General features: G+C 40.1%; 2 protein-coding genes across 3 annotated transcripts; both read right to left on the bottom strand.

Annotated features, from left to right (window-relative positions):
• LOC112954482 (hepatitis A virus cellular receptor 1 homolog) lies at window positions 1-6,646 on the bottom strand. Of its 2 annotated transcripts, XM_026047663.1 has the most exons (8): window positions 6,536-6,646; window positions 4,308-4,652; window positions 3,646-3,696; window positions 2,037-2,116; window positions 1,718-1,783; window positions 906-1,020; window positions 609-648; window positions 1-227 (listed from the first exon to the last, which is right to left on the bottom strand). In XM_026047663.1, exons 1-8 carry the CDS (start codon window positions 6,582-6,584, stop codon window positions 134-136), a joined length of 840 nt encoding a protein of 279 aa, XP_025903448.1. In that variant the 5' UTR covers window positions 6,585-6,646; the 3' UTR covers window positions 1-133. The 2 variants fall into 2 exon arrangements, with proteins under 2 accessions (XP_025903448.1, XP_025903449.1); XM_026047664.1 differs by lacking the exon at window positions 3,646-3,696.
• Window positions 6,647-7,913: 1,267 nt separating this feature from the next.
• On the bottom strand, window positions 7,914-10,683 carry MED7 (mediator complex subunit 7). Its single transcript, XM_026047683.1, has 2 exons — window positions 10,635-10,683; window positions 7,914-10,272 (listed from the first exon to the last, which is right to left on the bottom strand). Exon 2 carries the CDS (start codon window positions 10,252-10,254, stop codon window positions 9,562-9,564), a length of 693 nt encoding a protein of 230 aa, XP_025903468.1. The 5' UTR covers window positions 10,255-10,272; window positions 10,635-10,683; the 3' UTR covers window positions 7,914-9,561.
• Between the last annotated feature and the right edge of the window lie 9,590 nt (window positions 10,684-20,273).

Below are 20,273 nucleotides of genomic sequence, written 5' to 3'. Positions count from 1 at the left end.
TTTTGCTTTATTAGAATGAAGTCAATTATGTCAGTCAGCCATTCACATTTAGCTGCTGAGTTTAGTGAGCAACTAACATTTTGCAAACTATTTAATGTCCCAGTGATGAAAAAGGCAAGCACGAGTGCATTCCTTAATGTATTGTATAAATGTTTTCCTCTGCRTGCACCTCAACTTCTAGGCCATTTTGATTCCCTTCACGCTCAGATCTCCAAAATATGACAGAGCTGCAAAAAGAGTAAAACACATTGTCAAACAACAAGAGGTAATGGAAATGCAAAAGTAATCCAGATAGCTAAATCAATCAGCTCATTGGAAAAAATGTAAAATATGCAAAAACACTTATTAAACACAAATAATCATGAATCATCTCTCTTTTTGTGAGACAACCCACACAAAGTTTTCATGTTCGTTAATGCAATGAGTTCTTCCTTATTAACTAAGGATGAGTAACCAAATTCATTAATGCTTCCTATTTACTTAAGATGAAAAATCCAATTAAATTATGCAATTGAGTGAATAGTCAACCTGTGTCTAGGAGGAATCACAACAATTTCTGTRACTTTTTTCCTATTAGCTAAAGCAGAAACAGGGAAGAGAATACTTACTTGGGAAAGTTGTTCAGTTTCTTCATATTGTGTAAATAATCTAAAGATCATCCAGAGTGGAAAAGAAGGAAGAAAGAAAAATAATGTTCTTTAAAACATCAGAAGGAAAATAACAGGTTCACCGAGGAAAAATGTGCTAGAAACTAAACAAGGGAACTTTAAAGCAGATGCTTTTAGTATAGGAAATCCCCATTGTTTCTATGAGGTTAAAAAAAATAGCAAGATCCTCTAAGGAAAAAAGTGCAGGCATTCCCCACCCTACCCACCTCCGAATGCTCTTTGCCGAGCGGTACTTACGTCTACCGAGAAACAGAGCCAAAACAAAGATGACAAGAAGCACCACAGATATGCCAATCCCCACGTAGATCCCTTTTTCCGAATGCTGTGCGCTGTGAGCCGATACAGACGCATTCTGTCAAGCATAAAACAGATGGGTATTAGTAGCACTAACAGAAAAAGAAAATCTCATGACCCAAAGGCCATTTGCACATTTTGCAATCCTGCAGTAAAAATACACTTGTTTCAAAGAGCCACATTGCTATATATAGCTGTATGAAACATGCTGTTAGATGTGTTTTTTCTTAGTATTCTCAAAAAAAAGTTGAAGTTATGACAAAAACATTCATTTAGAATTACTTTTATTTAGTACTTTATTAAAATGCCTTTTTTTTTTTTAAAACCATCAGTTTCTTCAGTATTTTTTCAAGGGTTTTTCCTGACTACTTTCTTCTCCTCCTTATTCTGGTCTTTATTCATGCAAGGCTTCTTTCTGAAGGCTGGACTTAGATATCTACCATCTCATTAGGAACTCAGTCTAAGAAGTTGAAATACAACTTTCTCTCTGACTTACATTCTGCACATGTGACAATATGAATGTCCCTACATGTACTACCTTGAGGAATTTAGCATCAGGTTTTCCTAAAGGAAAACTTGGTTGTCTTGCCTTCTTGTTGGATGATGCTACTGCCCGGTAGCCTGAAATGTGCTGGAAGACTGAGTTTCAGCAGAAAGACATGAGCTGTCTCTCATCACGCTGCATGCAGGGTGCAGGCCGATGCCCAGGCTATCAGGCAGTCAGTTTTCAAGTCCTCCCCATCATCCAGTCATACCTGCAAGTCTGTGGTTATATCTGACCAGTCTGAGAAGAAACTGGTGATTAAAGAGGGATCGTAGACCTGAAAGCCAATATAAATGTTGCTTTAAATTTTCTGAATTAATAAGAGGAAGTAATTTTTGCTTGTAAAGCAAATTCATTCCCCCCCCCACCCTCTAGTAACGAGCACATAAGCAGTAAAAGTGCAGACTATGAAAAAAATATTCTTCTGCAATCAAAACAAAGCCCTACAAATGAACCTTAGAGATGACCCAGGAAGTCCCCATATCTAATCGCTTAATCTAGGTATGTTATATTACMACGGAGATGCTTACAGTCTGAGGATCTTCTGATGGAGAAGCAAGTGGCCATGTCGTTGTGACAGTAAGGGATGAGTCACTGGCAGTCCAAGGAGCTGAGCAAAGGCAAGACAAACCACATGTCACTTGCAGAGAGCCATTCTGCCATGACAGAGAGGAATTTACACTGCTGACTTTGAGCCACCTATTTAAAATATCCAAATCAAGAGTTTTGGCTTTGTATATCTTCAAGGCAATTTGTGCCTTCAGAGGGCAGCTGAAAACTCCTAGAATGGGAGCTTCCACTACCCTTTTCACTGCTTGGAATTTCTTCCTGGAAACTCTCAGTTTCAGCACAGGAATGCAAAAATTGAATATCTGAACACAGGATGCAGAAAGATGGAATTCCCAAGATGGACACTGGATTTCAGCCAATAAGAGGTAGCTGAAGGCGTAAAGCAAATGTACTTAATCTGATGCACCTGCTAAGATTAGTTCAGGGCCTTGCTAGATTAAGTGGTATGAAGTTAGAGAAACCAAGTGATACTGCATTATGCAAACAAACCTCAAACTGCCCACAAACAACTACATAATAAACAGGCTAAAGCATGATATGTTTGAAAAGGACCTGCAGTATAGCTCGGGGTAATTTCCAGATAAGAGTGAGAAGAGAAACAGTCTGAGAAAGTTTTCACTTCTTCTTTTGAAAAGGAAATGCAACTGTTTCAACATTTCAGAATGCTTAAGTGGAAACCTCTGGGACTGAGGGAGAATGAAAATGGCATTACTAATTTTTATCTCAAAATCCTGATAAAAAAATGTTATCATTAGGCTATGAACTATTTTTTATGTACGGAAAATTGCCTTTTTTTTCCCACTCAGACTGAAAGATACATCTGAGTGGATATATGACAGAAGTCTATAAATTCATGAGTGGAATAGGGAAATTAAACAAGGAATAGTTGTTCCCTGTCTCTCGATACGAAGAGCCTTGCATGAGATTATTAAATGTGCATACACACACTGCATTCAGGGAACCACTGAGACACAAGGGTAGGACACAGGAAATTAGGAGAATACTTTGGGGATGCATCACAAAATTTCTATGCTGTTTCTGTGATCCTCTTTAACCATCTGCTGTTGACCATTACTGGAGATCACACTCCCAGCTAAAGGCACCTTTGAACTATTCTAGTAAGAACTGCTTCAATTAGACTGTCTCATGTTGCATTGAACTGAATGWCAAATAAATTGAGCCCCTAAAAAATTTCTGATTCACTGTTCACAGAAYGCATTTTCAGATGACACAGTGAGATCTTATACCACATGAAGAAAACAAGACAAAAAACCAACTACCTGAAGAAAGCATCACTTGCAGCACAAATAAAATGACTACTCAAACCTAGCACAAAAGTTAGCATCCAGGAGCAAAATACCTGCAGGGTGTATATGCCTCTGCATTCTCTATATAATTTCAGGCAGAATTTATAGGCCAGGTTCTGATCTCRGCTCCCATAGTAATATTTAACCTATAGTAATTGCAAACAGTGATTTTCTATCATCTAGTACTTATTTTACATTCTAACTTGCCCATTGCCATGTAGTTTATATATGCCATTGAAATTAACACTTAGATAAAAGTTACCTGAGGTCTGTTCAGAGGTGTGAGTGTGAGGACTTGGAGTAGTGGTCCTAGCTGATGTTAAAAAATAAAACAAAACCAGCATATGTTATAATTAATGTTAATATGCATAGTTAACTTTAATATGCACACAGGCAGTGAGAAAGTGTTATAAAAAATGTTTCTATAATAAAAACYTTAGCAGTAATTACATAATCACATCTGTCACCCACTTGATCTATACATTTTTTTCTTTCTATAAGCAGAGAAAAACTAAATTCAAAGAGGGAATTGAGGTAAATTTTGTCTATATTAGCTATCTCTTTGTATGCCTGGAATCCATCAGGAAAGATGAAGTTCTGTCTTCTGTGAAAAGGGTGCAAGTATAGTGCTTCACTGCAGAGTAAAGCACCCTATGCTGTCCTTGCCCTTGCTTTTTATACATAATACCTTAAGAATCCTGATCAGTGCTGTGTGTCATGAAACCAAAGCAAAGGTCTTGCTGACTTAGTGACCATCCTGAGACCACAATAACGKCAAACAGTACCACCAGTAGCTCCCCAAAGTCCTAAGGATCAGTACTATGGATGATTATAGAAACCATTCCAACACAAACCATGAAATCCAGACTCTACAGCAGATTTACCCACAAGAGAATTCCCACAATACAGCACACCTGCGCTCACCTTTCTTAATCACAACCCTGTAATTAGTTGTCTGATCATTGAACCACCCTGGGATCTCCACGCGGCAGCAGTACGTCCCGCTGTCCGATTCCTGCGCGTCCACTATTGTGAGGGACACGTTTCCCCGTCGCAGGTTCCCTCTCAGCTGGTACTTCTTGGAGCGCTGCSTTGTCACCTGCCACCCGTTTGTCCAGATAATAGTGTTTGAACATTTTGAAGAAGGGCAGGGGCCACGGCCCCAGCACATCGTTGTGATGTCCGCATCCCTTGCAACACGGTAAGAGCAGGGCACAACGGTATTGTGACCAACCACTCCTGTCACTGTCAGTTCTGACACTGCAGAGCCTGTGGGCAAAAAGACAAGTGTATTTGTTGAACAACATGTGCATGGGAAGAAGCTTCCAGAGCTCACCTTACATGCCCTACTACATCCCRTTGCTCCTGTAACGCTTGCACAGAAAAGACACTAGCATCAGCTTTGTGGCTTTCAGCAGTGGCCAGTCTGTTCTTTATTTTAAGCARATTAATTCAGTGCACACATAGGTGGAGCTGACATTTTCTTTCTTTAAAAGCACTGTGTTCAAAGYATTCCCTTTCAATTAAAAGTCACTGAACAGCAGATTTCTTCAGAATGATCATTGCTGAARACGTTTCTTTTCAGCTTCTCTAAAGACCGATTGGTCTAGTCTTTATTTGCAGAGATTTTTCAGAGATCTTCCAGGAAATTTCATACCTTCTTTATCTTTTTTCCTTCCTTTATTCTTATGACATTTCTAACTTGCTAAGTTCCCACTAGAGGTTATTCAATGGCAATGCATCTTTTCAGGTTCACAGAAGGCTGTCTCAGACTGATAGATCAAAACATCTAGCAGTGTACCTATTACAGTGAGATGGTTTCTTCTGCTGTCTTTAAATTACTCTGGTCAACATTTCCTTGAGGAAGATTTTCATAAACAGTTGTGTTAAGTCTGACAGGCAAAATCATTCATCCTCTGGTGATCCASACCATCAAAACCAGTGTGCAGCTGCTTTTTTCTACCAGGCTATACAGCGCAGTTCCTGGGGTACATGCTCTGCCTCTAAAGAAAACAGTTTGCCACATACCTACTATAGCATAATATTTATCAAATTCAGTAACATTGGAACAAATGCCTAAAAATTTCTGTCTGTGTTATCTTTTCAGGGACAGAGTTCTCTGCAGCAGCTACTGAAGGCCATATTTTCATTTTTTAAAAACACAAATATTAGAAACATTTTAGGTACAAATATTCTCCCTTAAAAGTCATCATCTGTACATAGGGAGCTCCTGAAGCAGGTCAGCCAACYCGTTCTGGTGGATCCCAAGCATGATATGGCTTCAATACAATTATCATTCACAGAGGGGCTGGCTTTCCCAGATCATCTCAGTCATTTTTTCCAACCTCAACTATCTTAGTTATAACTAAGWCTCATGCAGCAACATACTAGATATCTTGATCTCTGAAAATAGGCTGTATTTTATTTAATAAAAAAAATGCAAGCTGTATATAAATCTCAGCAGAAAAAGTTTATAAAGAATTAGAGAAAACAGTACCCATAATATTCCTTGTCTGTCTACTGAACATATCCTATCACCAAATTTTTAATGTTTATCTGCTTGCACTCTTCTGCAATCCGTTGTTTCCACTCTCATTGTCTTTAACTATAYTGTCCTAGGAGGACGGCTGTTTCTCAAATGAATAAAAAGAGAAATCATTTGTCTATTACAGTGAAAAGTTCCTGTCAGTTGAAACACACCAGAAACCACCGGTAATTCAAGTTTTCTTTAACTTTCTAAGCCTTCACAAAGACTACTGAAGAGAAATACTCGTTTCACATCTTTTCTAAAATGATTCAAAACCTCTAGTAACCTCAGGGCATCATTCCCTTCCCCTCCACACACCCCAAAATAGGGAAAAAAATCTACTTAAGACTACTTGCCAACAGGAATAAAAAATGGCCTCAGAGAGTGTCTTTAAAAGCATCATACCCGCAATTTCATCTTAAAAACCAAAATCATCAGAAAAACAGTGAGCTGCTGTAAATAGGTTCTATTTACAAYGCACAACTGAAGTTTCCCCAGCAAATTACGCCATGTGACCCCGCCCCCCTGCTTATCTTGATATCAAAATCAACTCCATAACCAGCAGAAACACAAATGCTGGAGAGCTACCTGCATCTGTTTGGTTCTTTTATGCTYTTGTAGTTACCTGTAAACCAGATCAGCAGCATCCAGCTCAGGGAGGAAGGAGAAAACATGGTGGCTGAAAGCGAGGAAGGACTTTCTTGTGCGTCCTCCGGGCGCCCACATTCACACAGACTAGTTTCCTTCATCACTTCTGCTTTTACTACCTCAGTATCGGTGCGTCAGCTGCACTTGCTACTGCTGAGAAAGCCCTTTAATCTCASCAGGATTGCCTTTCCTGTGGTTAGTCCGGGTCTCTTGCAGCACAGTGAAGTCCTGCTGCTGTTACTGCACCCAGAAAGGCTCTCATTGACCTCTGCTCTAGCCAAAAGCTAAAATACTACAAACCGCTTCAGAAGACTATTACTATCTTCTTTTGTGGTTGCTTGATGGCAGAGGATGAAATTCTTGTGAAGCACCGAGCACTCAGTGTTGTAATCAATTTTGTCAAAATTTTTGATTTCTTGATTTTGATTTTCGATTTTTTGATTTTTGAAAGTCAAAAAAGGAAACAGCATAAAAACTTGCTAAAACAAACGTTATCTTGGCTTGACTGCCTTACATAAACTGGCAGTTTGACTGCTACTAGGAGAAAATGAACAAAAATGGGATAACATTAGCAAAGAACCAGAAAAACACTGGCAATAATAGCAAGAAAGAGCAGATAGAGGCAGAGATTTTGGTACTTGGTACCTGGAAGCAGAATTCGGATTTTAAAAAATCCTTTTTGTTTCCTCTTGTTTTTGGGAATAGCCTGTAGACAGTTGCTACAGGCAGAATTCTGATATAAAGCTGATATATRATCCTGAAACTGCTCAGCGCAAAAGAAACTGAACCTGCCTCACCGAGGCCCATGACCCAACAAAGCCGTGCCAGGTACGTGGTGCAGGCTGAAGGCCACCTCCTGGTGGCTCAGCCTGTGAAKGACACTTACCTGCTCTTTGCCAACACAAGTTTCTCCTGCAAGTTATCCAGCAAAAGCAGATGGGGTGTAGGGATCCAAACAGATTCTTCCTTTCCTTCTTTATTACAAGCCCAGACATTACTTTTGACACAACTTCAAGTGGTTACTCTTCCAATAAAATTTTGCTTGCCATCTTATATTAGTTTTTTCTTACTGAATTTCATAAAGAGTATGCAATTGAATATATATAATACAATTGTGTAKTAATATTTCCAAGACAGAATCTTCCAAATGTTTTCACTGTGTTCAACAAAAATATGAATTTGGTCAGATAATGAAAGACAGCAGCAGGTTAATTAGCATCACTGTTTTTACAAAAAAAATTGTAACAGAAAAGGGAAAAACAAACAAACAAACAAACAAGCCAAAACCTCATTGCTTTAATCTCCCAAAGAAAGGAAAAAAGCTCTAGAAGCTTTGGCCAGAGAGGAAAAAAAAAATAAAGCCTAGAAGCAACAGATAATGTTTCTCCCCAATTGTGCAAGTATTTGCTTCAAAGATGGGCCTCCCAAAAAAGTTATTTTTTAAAAAAAGAATTTTGGAGGGAAAGTGAAAACTGCTCAAGTATTTTTTTAAAGACATTACCTTCATTTATCTCAAAATTTGTTTCACAAGTTTATTGCAATCATTAGTGGTTGCTAGGACACAGCTTGCAGAGTACTTTTAAAACTATGGTGCCCAGACCTACGACTGTATTAAAAACATAAAAATGAGACAAGATCAGCAGAAAATTAAACATCTATGACTTTTTTCCTCTGAATGGCCAAGTTGAAATGTCTGTGAGAAACTGGAGCTCCATATTACACTCTTACCCAGCAAGGACTAAACTCTTTCACTCTCAACAATTTTTTAGTTACAAATAAACCATATAGTTTAGATGTAGCCCAAGGGTGAAGAAGAAAACAAGCCACAGCTGAAGACAGGACAGGAAGGTAAGTGGTAACTTGCTGTRAACTTATTGCTGTGTTTGACAAACACCTGTTTCCTCTTCTTTATGACTAGCAAGTCACATGCACTTAATAAAGTAGCTGATTCTCTCACTGGTAACCCAAACTAACAGTTCACATGCGTCACATCCACACACTTGTTCCTGATGAAGTCACCTACAGGGAGCTCTATTTGCATCACCCAATAGCTAAGGCTTTTGCCTATTTAAGCACACATTTCTGAATATATATCCAAATTAACTAGACAAGATAGAAAGAAAAGACCACAAAATCACRGTGAAAAACAGTCTGTGCAAGTTCCCTCATCTAGGAGGTTTATGATAGTTTTTTTTACACAGAGTTCGGAAAATAGGTGATGCATGGCAAAAGGACAGAATTAAGATCTCCCTGAAAGGAGGGACAGGCRAAAGAGACCACCTCTCCATTCCAAAAACAAACACACACAAAGGGAAGAAATACATAGGTGTTTTTGTAACCTCACAAACAGGTATGATTTACATGTAAGAAAACAAAATTCCAATTAATTTTTACTCAATTCATTCCCAAAATTCCAGTATCCCCCCCACACACCAAAAGGAAAAATTACCAGTTTATAACACATTACATCCATAATGAAGTAATTTTAGGCTCTTTTTGTATAATCATTTTTCATAATTTCTGTTAGAGAAACAGATTTTGCAGATGTGGTCCTAACTTTACTTTTAATCATAAARTACGTACTTCAGAAAGACCCATCGAAAGTGTACACAAGTAAAAATTACCTTAAAAGGAGGAAAACTAAAACAAAACATCACACATTTGACAGGTCCCTTACTTGCCTCCATGCTACCTTGTAAAACACAGAATATACCTCCAAAACAAGCAGTGTGACAAATGAAAGTACACTAAAAAGACTAAATTTAATTTGTTGCTTCCACTTCACATAATGCATTTAACAAGTATATACTTTTGTTCACACAAATTACATAAAAATACTAGACATTTCCATCTGCCCAGTCATTCACAACACTTCCCATCACATGTAAGACAAATGCTCTTGGATTGTAAAGCAGTAAATTAAAACTTGCTGGTACCAAAGATACCCCTAGAATTCATTCTGCCCCTGCTACAGTGAACTGGTTAAAAAAAAAAGTATTTTTTTCATGTCATTTCATCAATAATGCTACACATTGCTGCATCTTTGTCTAAAACCTGATCTCTCTTGCAACCAGAGCGCTCCCTCTGTTTCTCACTCTGTCCAAGGCAGCAGCTGCCATCATCAACATCCATGGGCTCTGCCTTCACTCTGAGCCCTCCCTCCGAGTGAGGCAGATCGTCAGGCAAGGAGGCCAGGCAGTTCTGAATCATCTCCACAACTCGCTCCAAGTGCTTCTGAAATCGCTCGGCTGTTTCCAAACGCTGCCGTTTCTGCACCTCCATCATGACCCTCAGCGTCTCCCTCGCTTGGTGAGGGCGATACTCGTTTATAAGGTGATGGACGTGAACAAAAAGCAGTTTTAAGTCTTCCAGTTTCTCTTCTCGCTTTATACTCCCTGGACTCCTTATCAAGATATCCAAGAGGTCCAAGAAGTTGACCAGAATAGACATATTAAGTTTCCTTAGCTCCTTCTTGTGGTCAAACTGCATAGGATGCAATCGCTCAATCCCTTGGCTTTCCAAGGGCCGAATAATCAGGTCATCACACTGAAACTGGTTACCAAACATCATGTAACTGTCCTTCACAGGGGGAGGGGGCTTCGGGGCCAGGCCCTTGCGGATATTTTCATCCGTATATTCTTTAATGTACTGCATGGGCGGCGGAGGGAGAGCGCTCACCTGCTGGGGTTCACCCATCCTGCGGGATGAAATCACCTGCGGAAAGGCCCGAGAAACACCCGTTAACGGCACGCACTGCAAAAGAAGCGCCGCAGAAAAGAGGGACCCCGGAGCAGGAGCCCCCGGAGGCCGGGAGCTCGGCAGCTCCCRGACACCATGGTTAGCTCCCTAGAAGCGCACGAAGACTCTGCCTAGAACCGCAACCGCCACACCACGGCCCAGAGCCGCGGCGGRGACAGCGGCGGGCCGGGGACACCCGAGAGGGCCGGGCGGGGAGGGGCGGAGAGGCCCGTGGTGGTTGCCAGGCGGCCGCTGAGGCCGCGGAAGAAGCACCGGGCAGGGGGTAGAGAYGGGTCCGGTGGCGGATGGCGCCCGGGGGACACCCGAACCCCGCTCACCTGCCCCTGCCGCCGCCACTGCCCTCAGCGCCGCCGCCGTCACCCACTTCCGTCGAGTCGCTCCTGCTCTCCCCCCGCCTCTTCTTGGCTGCTTCGCACTCTCATTGGTCACTMCGCACGCCGCTCAGGCGCTTGGCCCACTCAGTGCGCTGCTTTCCCCGGGGGGGCGGCGCCAGTGCGGCGGCGCGGTCGCTGGGCGAGCGCGTCATGGCGGGGGCTGCGCGGGCTGCGCTCCGTGCTGTCGTGGCGGCTGCGGCCGCTGAGCGGCGTGTGCCCCGCGGGGCCGCGGCGGAGCGAGCCGGGCGCCGTAACGAGCCCCGGGGCCCCGCTGGTCTCCTTAGCCCGGCTTCTGTTCGGGCAGGGCTGGCAGAGGAGCCGTGGCGGGGCTGGAGTCACCTCGCAGGGGGCGCCAGCGGAGCGAGCGGCCCTGCCCGAAATGGCGCCGCGCGAGGGGCCTGTCCCTGGAGCCCGTGGGGCCTCGTCCTCAGCAGAGGGCAGCAATGAGCTGTGAGAGGCACCCGCCAGGGGCGGAACGGCTGGAGAGGAACTTTGCCGGACCGTCGTTTGGAAAATAAAATAAAATAAAATAAAATAAAATAAAATAAAATAAAATAAAATAAAATAAAATAAAATAAAATAAAATAGTGTTTGGATTGAGTGGTAAATGATTTCTAGAGGTCCCTTCCAACCTTAAGCATTCTGTGCTTCTGTACTGTGCATCCCGCTATTTATAAACCACTGAAAAAAAAAAACCCACCTAAAAATAGTTGAGTTCATTTGGCTAGAAAAGCTGAAAGACATTCACAGCACGCGTTTTGTGCCCCATTTATGTACTGCAAATCGCACAACCTATTTTTTAGTTGAGGCAGGGCTGACGAGTGCAACTCCAACAGTGAAATAAACTGACCTATTTTAATTTGTAAGCAGGGTAGATTTAGAGGAGGGAACAGACATTTGTTCTCAGTCAACTGAGKGAAAAGCTCAATAAAACACCATACTYGGTGACTCCGTGGGGAAGATGGTGGAAGGTGASACCSAAGGACAGTGGTCTGCAGACTCGCTGAAGATGCCTCTGCCATTATTAAGTTTACATGTTATCAAAAGTTATGTTGCTGATGGCTTGCTAGGGGTTGCTGTCATGATGTTGCATTATGTTGCTTAGGTTCTTATCCGCTCCTTACTTGAAGGTTTGTCCTTTTAACCACAAGGGTTATCTATCTATCTATCTCTATCTATCTATCTATCTATCTATCTATCTATCTATCTATCTATCTATCTATCTCCCATATTATAATCACAAGAATAGGCTCAAGGATTTCTTTTCATTAAGTAACTATTAAAGTAACTATTACTTAATGAAATGTGGCTTGTGAAAGCCACAATTTATACATGTTATCCAAAGGATGATATCCTTGCCATTTGGCAGTGCCTTACAGCTTGGATGTAGGAAAAACTGGTGATAAATTCATTTGGGCACACTCCCTATTCTTATAGTCCTCAGACTGCCAGATTGATGCCAAYATAAGCGATATTTTCACATTCTCTGCCTCGATACCAATGGTTCTACTGAAGAAGTGAGACAGAGGTCCTTACATTGAGGATTTTGAGGTCCCTGAAGATGTGAATTAATCCAGTGTTCTTTTCAGAAACACATCCATAGTGACTCTGAAATGTCACAAGCACTGCATAGTATAAGCACTGAAAGGATTGTTCTGTCTCAGGGGGTTGCATGCAGAAAGTGCTTATTCTTTGCACATAAATTTCTTAATGAGAAACCATGTGGGCAACAAAGTGCAGAAGAAATAGGACAGGATAAGGTGGTTTGGCCATTCTGGTTTTAATTTTCAGCATTTCCCCACCAACACTGTTTCCCTCTGCCATATAGGACATTTCAAGATAAATATTGTGTGCTTTAACTTCTTTTGACAGTCAAGATTTTAAAAGTAAGTATTTTAATGAGGATTAAAATGTTGTCACCTGTTCCCCTTTTTGTACCACTGTTATGGATCCCACAGTCTCCAGAGATTGAAGGAATGCTTTGGCTTGGGCATTGAGCTYGGTCTCTGGTGGTCTCCCCTGCCGCAGACTTGCTGTATGACATGGACAAATTATTCACACTCTCCTGGTTAAACCACAAGTTCTGTCAGGGTCAGCAGGAAGATTTAAGCATCACTCAATCTTCATCTGTATTCAGGCAGAATACTACTTCACTTCTTTCCCTAGCTAATGATATTTTCTGTTTAGGATCTAAGCAGCTTGGAGGAGAAAATCTTGTGCTATCACACAGAGGGATCCTAGATGGCTTACAGCTTTTTCTACATGGTAGAGGTTTCTAAACACTATTCCAATGCACACAAACAATTCTTTTCAAGAAGGGAAAATAGTCCAGGGTGGGGATACAGAATCCACTAGTGCATAGAAAGCTGACAACATGGTTTGCACATGCAGAGCAACGGTGTGTTTTCACACACCCTGTGTGGGACCCTTCTGTCTCAGCTACAACTGAGCTAATAAACGGCTTGCTGGGTTTGAAAGGGAAGGTCTCACTCCCTTAATTCTCTTCTCCAGTATTTTCTCCGTTCTCTCCTTTATTCCCTTGTCGTCCATCAGCCTCCAATTCTGACTATGTGTGTCTTTTTTCCCACCACTTTTTGCCAGCTCTAGCATTTATTCAAACCCCACAGACTCCATGGTCAAAACATGTCTCTCCTTTTCTGGATTAAATTTTCCATTCTTCTAGTGCAGAGTCAACTCAGTRCAATCAAGTGAATGTCCGTGTTGGTTTTTAAGCAAGTGATGAGAGCACAGGCAGAAATAAGGGCAAAGGCAGGGGAGATGGTGACAGGAATGACTTTCTTTTCAGTGGCAGCAACCTGTTAGTCTCAAACCATCTTGTGACATCATACCCTGAGAGACAGAAAAGGGATAAAAAGCACTGCCTGCATCATGAGAAAGCCCATCAGGAGGTGCTGAGGTGCTTTTGGTTTTATTGGACTTTCCAGACTGATTACACATTCTTGTAACAAAACCTRAACTTGATGCTCTACTGCCTGGTACTGTGAACTATGCAGCAAAGCTGTGAAATACTTTGACTTCAAAAAATAGGAGACAGTGGGCAACCAAAAGCCTGTTTTCTTTTACATGATTTCTGTGATCTTCTTGAGTCATTTTCCCAGACTGTAATGTAATAGCCAAGACATAGGAGATAAAATGTCAACTAATGAATGAAGAAAAAATGCTTCAGTCTCATTTTTAGTGGCAAATATCTGATTCGCAGAAGGCACATGGATGACCCTTTCCAAAGCATGGGGAGCTGTTAACATTTATTTTTACGATGGTACCACATGAGAAATGAAGAAGGATGGTGGATGTCTTGCATACAACTCTACAATTTGCCTTCTGCTGTGTTTCAAGGCTTTTTTTAAATAAGCATACTGTTCGCTGTCCAGTACAAGCTCATAACTGATCCTGCAGCTATTCGTAAAATACAGAATTACTGTAGCATCTCCAAACGGTAGGGATGAACCTGGAAAGTCCTCCAGCAGGAACTGAATCAGTCAGTGACGTAAGAAGAGACCCCAAGAGGTTTTTTTTTTTTTTTTTTGCATTAGTTTAATTTATTTAGTTACGCTTTATGCTAATTTTAGACCTATTGACGTTTCTCATTAGCAGGCGTTTCTTTGTTAATTCAGCAACAATGTGTACAGCATGTGCCATTGGAGTGTGCTAAATTATCTTAGCTGCATTCTGAAGCCAAGCGCTGTGCAAGCACAGACAATATCCACCCCGTCTGTGTGCCAGGTCTAAGAAGATCTCTATGCATTTTTGTATTTGAACGTATTTCTTCCSCTTGGATTTATCCTGCAGTCAAAATAGTAAATAAAAGTCAGGGGGGTTTTTTTGGTTTTGTTTTTTTTTTTTTCCACAAAGTAGTCAGGAAAATAATCCTGAAACGAAACCCCCTTCAAGTCTCTTGTTCATTTTAGGTAAGTGCAGCATCTTGCAGCCTGGTTAAGCAGTGGGCTCAGGAATTTCCTTTTTTGGTGATTATCATAGGTTTTGTTGCAGGGTATATCAGGGAGGAGGAGAAAAGTGGGGTGTGTGTTAGGGTTGAAGGGAACTTACAAAATCTTTATGCCATCTGCTGTGGTTAATTCCCATCTCCCAGTCTCCTGCTGTGGCATTAGGAATTAATGAATTTGTAATTCAGTGCTGTGCTGCCTTTTTTGTCTGATTCCTCAGACTAAAATATCAAATGCACTTCATTAGTGTGCTCAATAATATAGGAGAGATGTTTAGTGTTTCTCTCATGTAAAATTGGGGGCACATCATTCTTCAGGTCACGTAAGAGTTGAACTGCTTTTTGCTATACAACAAAAACTAGATGTATCTGCACAGGTTCAAATCTCAGCACAGAATGTGGACTGCATTCAGCCATGGAGCAGCTATTTCACTACTCATTAATAAATTGACACAGATCGCATTTTAGTACAATCACATCAATGATCTGTGCTATACCCGTATTAATATTTTTGGATATAACCCCCCTACATGGTTATTAAACCAGACATTAATGTTGGATCTTAACATGGTCACAAGTCTGTGCTAACTGTCTACTCTAACTTGTAAATGAAAATGGTTCCAAAAATATGCCTGCATGGAATGAAGAAGTGCTCCTTATCCAGCTATTGGCAACCAGGGTAACTGCACACAAGTCATATTGCCAGAATAAACTGTGGGATTTGCAGCACTGCAGTTTTGCCAGCAGCGCAGTAATGTCTTTGTCTTCAGAAGGAAATAGCAAAGGACAGCAACCAGGATGGCCAGCACTAATAAATAGAGATGCAAACAATCCCCAGTTTCAGCTCAATTCTACATTCCCTCCCCCCTCAAAAAAAGGGTTTTTTTTTTTTGTTTTTTTTTTTCTTTGTTGTTGTTGTTTTTAAATTTCTGCTATGTTGCCTAAGCGAGAAGAGCTGAGCAAGGGATTGTTTGTACCGACATCACTGAAGAACCTGTTCCATCCCTGTGCAAGTGCACCAGAATAAATAAAACATGTTCTTTATGTTACTGCCAAGCTTGGTGAGCCCTGGAATGATTTGCTTCAAGCCTTCAAATCATGGGTGATTCACTGTATTCTCCTAGCAGACGCTCAGAACAAGGCAACTACTTCCCCAAGGCTTCAAAACTGTTCACAGGACAATCTTGGTTCTGGTTTTACAAGAGCAGCTCTTTTGGTCACCGAGCGCAGTGTGAATTCATTCAAAGGTATAGGACCTTGAGGAAAGCTAGATGCCCCATATAGATTGGGCTGATTGTTTGCTTTCCCTACAGCTTTCTGTCTTGTTCTTTGGATGCACTGGAGACGTATTTATTGCGATGATAACAAACTGCAGAAGACATCTGAGTAACCTCAACAGAGTTTCTCAGACTCTTTTAGAAAAGCTAATTAGCAACAGGGATTGAAGAGTGCAGTCTTGGAAGTTGAATGATAATCATAATCTGGTGAAAAGAAGAGCTGGCACCCAGAGAGAAAATATGGCCCAAATGCTACACATGGTAGAAGCCTACAGGTAGCTTTAGAAGAGTGGAGATACACATACTGCCTTCCGGTCTTTTTTTTTTTTAAAAAAAAAAAAACAAAAAAAAAACCCAAAACTTGTCTATATTTAACTTTATAAATTTCTCTGCCGCCCTCAGGACATAAACCTTGGTACCAGAGCAGGATGTGCGGGTGGGGAGATTTCCACAGTCTGCTGCAATAAAAGTATGAACCGCAGAATCTAGTAAATCCCCTAAGAAAAATCCAATCCCTAAAACAACACTTTTCAGAGCAGAAACAGAGCAGTTTCCAGGAGGCAGCAAGGGATGAAGAAAGGTGATTAAGAGAGAAAAAAGAAAAGGAGCCAACTGAGGYCACAGATCATAAGAATAACTTGATCTGTGACCTCAACTTGGCAAGTAGAGAAGAGCATTTAAGTGCGTGCAGCAGCTCAGAAGTAAACCTGAAAAATTACGCTCTTCTGTTTCAAACATTTTAATTTGCCCTTGCATACGGATGGAAATGGGTCAAAGGATACATGCTTAGCAGGCTTTATAAAAGCACTTAAGCAGAGATGTAAGGCCCCTAAAAATCTGTCAGGCTTGTCTCGTCATTGTAAGGGCTGGATTTACAGGGGGATTAAGACACTGAGGACAATTATATTTAATTCCTTTCTTTGAAGTTTACAGAATTGCTGCACCACAAAATACAATGTGGTGCAGATAGCCCTGAACAAAACGAGTCTGTTCATACATTCAGTGCATGACTGCACTGACATAGAAGCTCACCTTTCAGAAGTGGGATAACTGTGTTAACGAGATGTTCCAGCTAGCCTAGGATGTCCGCCTGAAGCCTTTCAGGAAGGCTCTATAGTTTATATACAGCGATGTACAGACTTATCTATACCGCTCCCAGATCTGGAGCCAACTTAGTCGCAAATAACCTGGCTATTCTTAGCTATCGTAATCTACTATGGAAGGGCCCCGAAGCCACTRTTTAAAAGGATTACCTGTTAGTCACCCTGGCAGATTATGACATATGATTTATGCCTGCAATTCATGTCTTGAATTATATTACAAAATTAAGAATGCACCATGATCTTTGAAATAAAATTTCATTCAAATAAATGTAAAGCTTATAAATATATATAAATATATATATAATAAATGTATATTTATATAAAGGGCAATTCTTGGAGTATTTTTTTCTTTGTATGTATGTTAACATAGCCTTATAATTATAAGACTTATAAAGTATCCTCCCTCTGTCCTTGAGTTGCTGTATTCAAATATTTGAATGTTTAGTACACATATTTATTGGGATTAAAAGGGAAAATTAACAYGGATAGATTTTTGTCAAGAGTTGATACAAAAATACACTCATCCCTACCTTCCTGCTCAATTCAACATGTCAGGAATTACTAGGTATTTCTCAGCTGGAACATCATCATCATGATTCACCATGGAAAACTCAGCATAGGTAACCTCACCTTCTGAATCCTGATTCTGTCCTTGATTCTGTCTTGCCTTGACTCTCGCAATGTCTTCATCTCAAACCTCCTGCGTTGCATCACATCATACCATGTTTGCACCATATAAAGTCTATTTGCCAGGCCTCATGACTGAACATTTGATCAAATCGCTCCCCTTTCATATTTTTCCACTAACTGCTTATCTCTGATCGTATATAGAAATCAAGATGCCTTCACTACTTTCAAAGAATTACTTAGCTTGCCCCCTTCTACATACCACCCTTGCTGAATCTCTGCTCTCCCCCACATCCTCTTGTCCCCAGCAGCATCGCTCCCCTTTTAAGACCTGCATGTTGGTTTTACCCTTGCTTTTTTTTTTTTTTTTTTTTTTTTTTTTTTTAATGCAGCAGTGCAATGTCACACCCTTGATTTCTTCTTTATATTCCATTTTTGAGAAGACAACATGAAAATCTTTGCTAAGAGTCTGTTGACTTTCTTGACATAAGCTATTAAAACTTTTCAGAAAGTCCTTAGTACATAATAGTCAATACAAAAAAACAGAAGAATAACAAAGCCCTATGTTCATAACTAAAAACACAAGAGTAATAAAATTATGAAGTTGGTTACAAGTGAAATCTATTGTTGTTATTTTTGATTTTGTACTGCTAACACAACAAAGTCCCATGGGGTTTATGTGGGCACTCTACAGCCTGTATTATGGCTTCGTAGTTAGAAAAGAGAATCTCTGAACCTAAGTTAAACTAGTAAATTCTCAAGCATGAGAAAAATTATGTGCACACAAAAGTAGATCTAAGCAAGTTTTAGAAGAATCTGAATAGTTGTTATTTACAAAGAGCACAATATCGGAACAATCGGAGCAGATGCTGAATTTTCCATACGTGAGCACTGCATAAGGCATGCATGTTTTGTAAAGAATTTGGCAATATGGCCTGAGAAATGATCCTAGTCTTCAAACAGATATGAAATCCCCCTTGGCAGCCGTGATGAATTTTCAGGGCATCACAGATTTGCGTCATTTTTCTTATTCAACCACAAGGGTTCCTTGGAACTCAATCATTCTACTAAGAAATGAAACAGCTTCTCTGGGCTTGCACGTAACATTTCAATATATGTTGCATTTCAAGATATGATGCATCTTGTTCTGCAAGACCACCACAGAGAGATAAATGCAGGGACCAATGGCACAAGAGCTTCTCTATATCCCTGTTCTACTTTTCTTGATTGTTTTAGCAAGTTCTCTTTCAGATATGCACTGAAATCACTAGYTATAAATTATATTCTTAGGGAAACGTAGGGTCTCAATGGCATTGAACAGGGCTTATAAGGAACTTACAAGAATCTCTGGAACGTTCTGCAAAACCAAAGGCTCAATATAACAYAAAGCAGCAAGGAAGGGATCTATTACCTGGTTGTTTGAATGAGACAACCCAGATATTATAGTGAAAAATACTGTTTCCAGGTCTGTGCCCCAAAACTGCTCTATAAAATCTAAGTCTTCATTTAAAGAGTATGCAGACCTTCTATCTATTTGCATATATATATATTTTATATAATATTTGCATATATATATATAAAAATATATATATTATATATATTATATATATTTTATAAAATATATATATATTTTTTACCCTCAAGAGCTGTATATAAAATAATGAATTATCTTCTTTGGAACTTGAAAACAACTTTAAAAATACATCAAAAAGAGGGTATTCCCTCTTCTCCTTAAATTCTAATGTTGCGTTAAAATCTGTAGCCAAAGAGACTTTGTAAAAAGTTAGCACTGGTAGATGATTTAAAGTCAAATAATTTTCAGAACTCGCTAGTTAATGATAATTCTTATCTTACATCTCACATATTCCAGCAGACTTTATGTCTCCAGTCCCCAAAAGCACCAAAAACATATCACTGATAAAATAATACACAAAATATTAAAAATGGAGGAACTGAGGAAAATGAGCTGCATTTGGTTTTAAACGAGACTTTGGATCTTGTCTTCATCCACAGAGTTATTTCGTGCCTGTGTTTCCTGGAACTTTCAACCCTGGGCTAATTAGAGTGTCTCTGGAGAAGTCAGCACTCAGCAAACAGCAACCAATGATAACAAATTAGTTATCAGTTATTATAACCATTTTTATCAGTTTAAATATATAACAACTGCAAATATTTATTCTTCCTTATAAAATGGAAATATTGCAAAATATTTTTTATGGGTAGTAGGTTTAATGCCTTGAACTGCTTTTTGCCTTTGTTTACATATTAGGAACTTGCATGTTATGTAAGAGACTTCCTCAAAATACCTCTTTTTTTCTGTAAAAAGAAATATGGATGTGTGACCTAATCCTAAGGGAAAAGAAAAGATGCTCGTCCTATACATTCAAACGCAGTGTATSCATTTATAAATGTATTTACTAGATGGACAAGCAGGAGGCAGATGCTTAATCATGCCACACCTCTTCATTAATCCTTGATCATTGACTCATATCTGTTGAATCTCCCTGAAGTGTTATTTTTTCCACAACATTTACCTTGGAGTGTATTTCAGCATGCGCTGTTCGGTTTATGACTTCAGAGAGGATGTGGTTATGGTTTGACAGAAAGGAAG

Source organism: Nothoprocta perdicaria, unplaced genomic scaffold (genome assembly GCF_003342845.1).
Source record: "Nothoprocta perdicaria isolate Ctin4 unplaced genomic scaffold, notPer1 scaffold_5, whole genome shotgun sequence".
Lineage (NCBI taxonomy): Eukaryota > Metazoa > Chordata > Aves > Tinamiformes > Tinamidae > Nothoprocta > Nothoprocta perdicaria.
This window is presented reverse-complemented; position numbering and strand designations above follow the sequence as displayed.

Coding starts and splice junctions, on each gene's coding strand:
- MED7 (XM_026047683.1), bottom strand. CDS start 10,254: ATGGGTGAACCCCAGCAGGTGAGCGCTCTCCCTCCGCCGCCCATGCAG.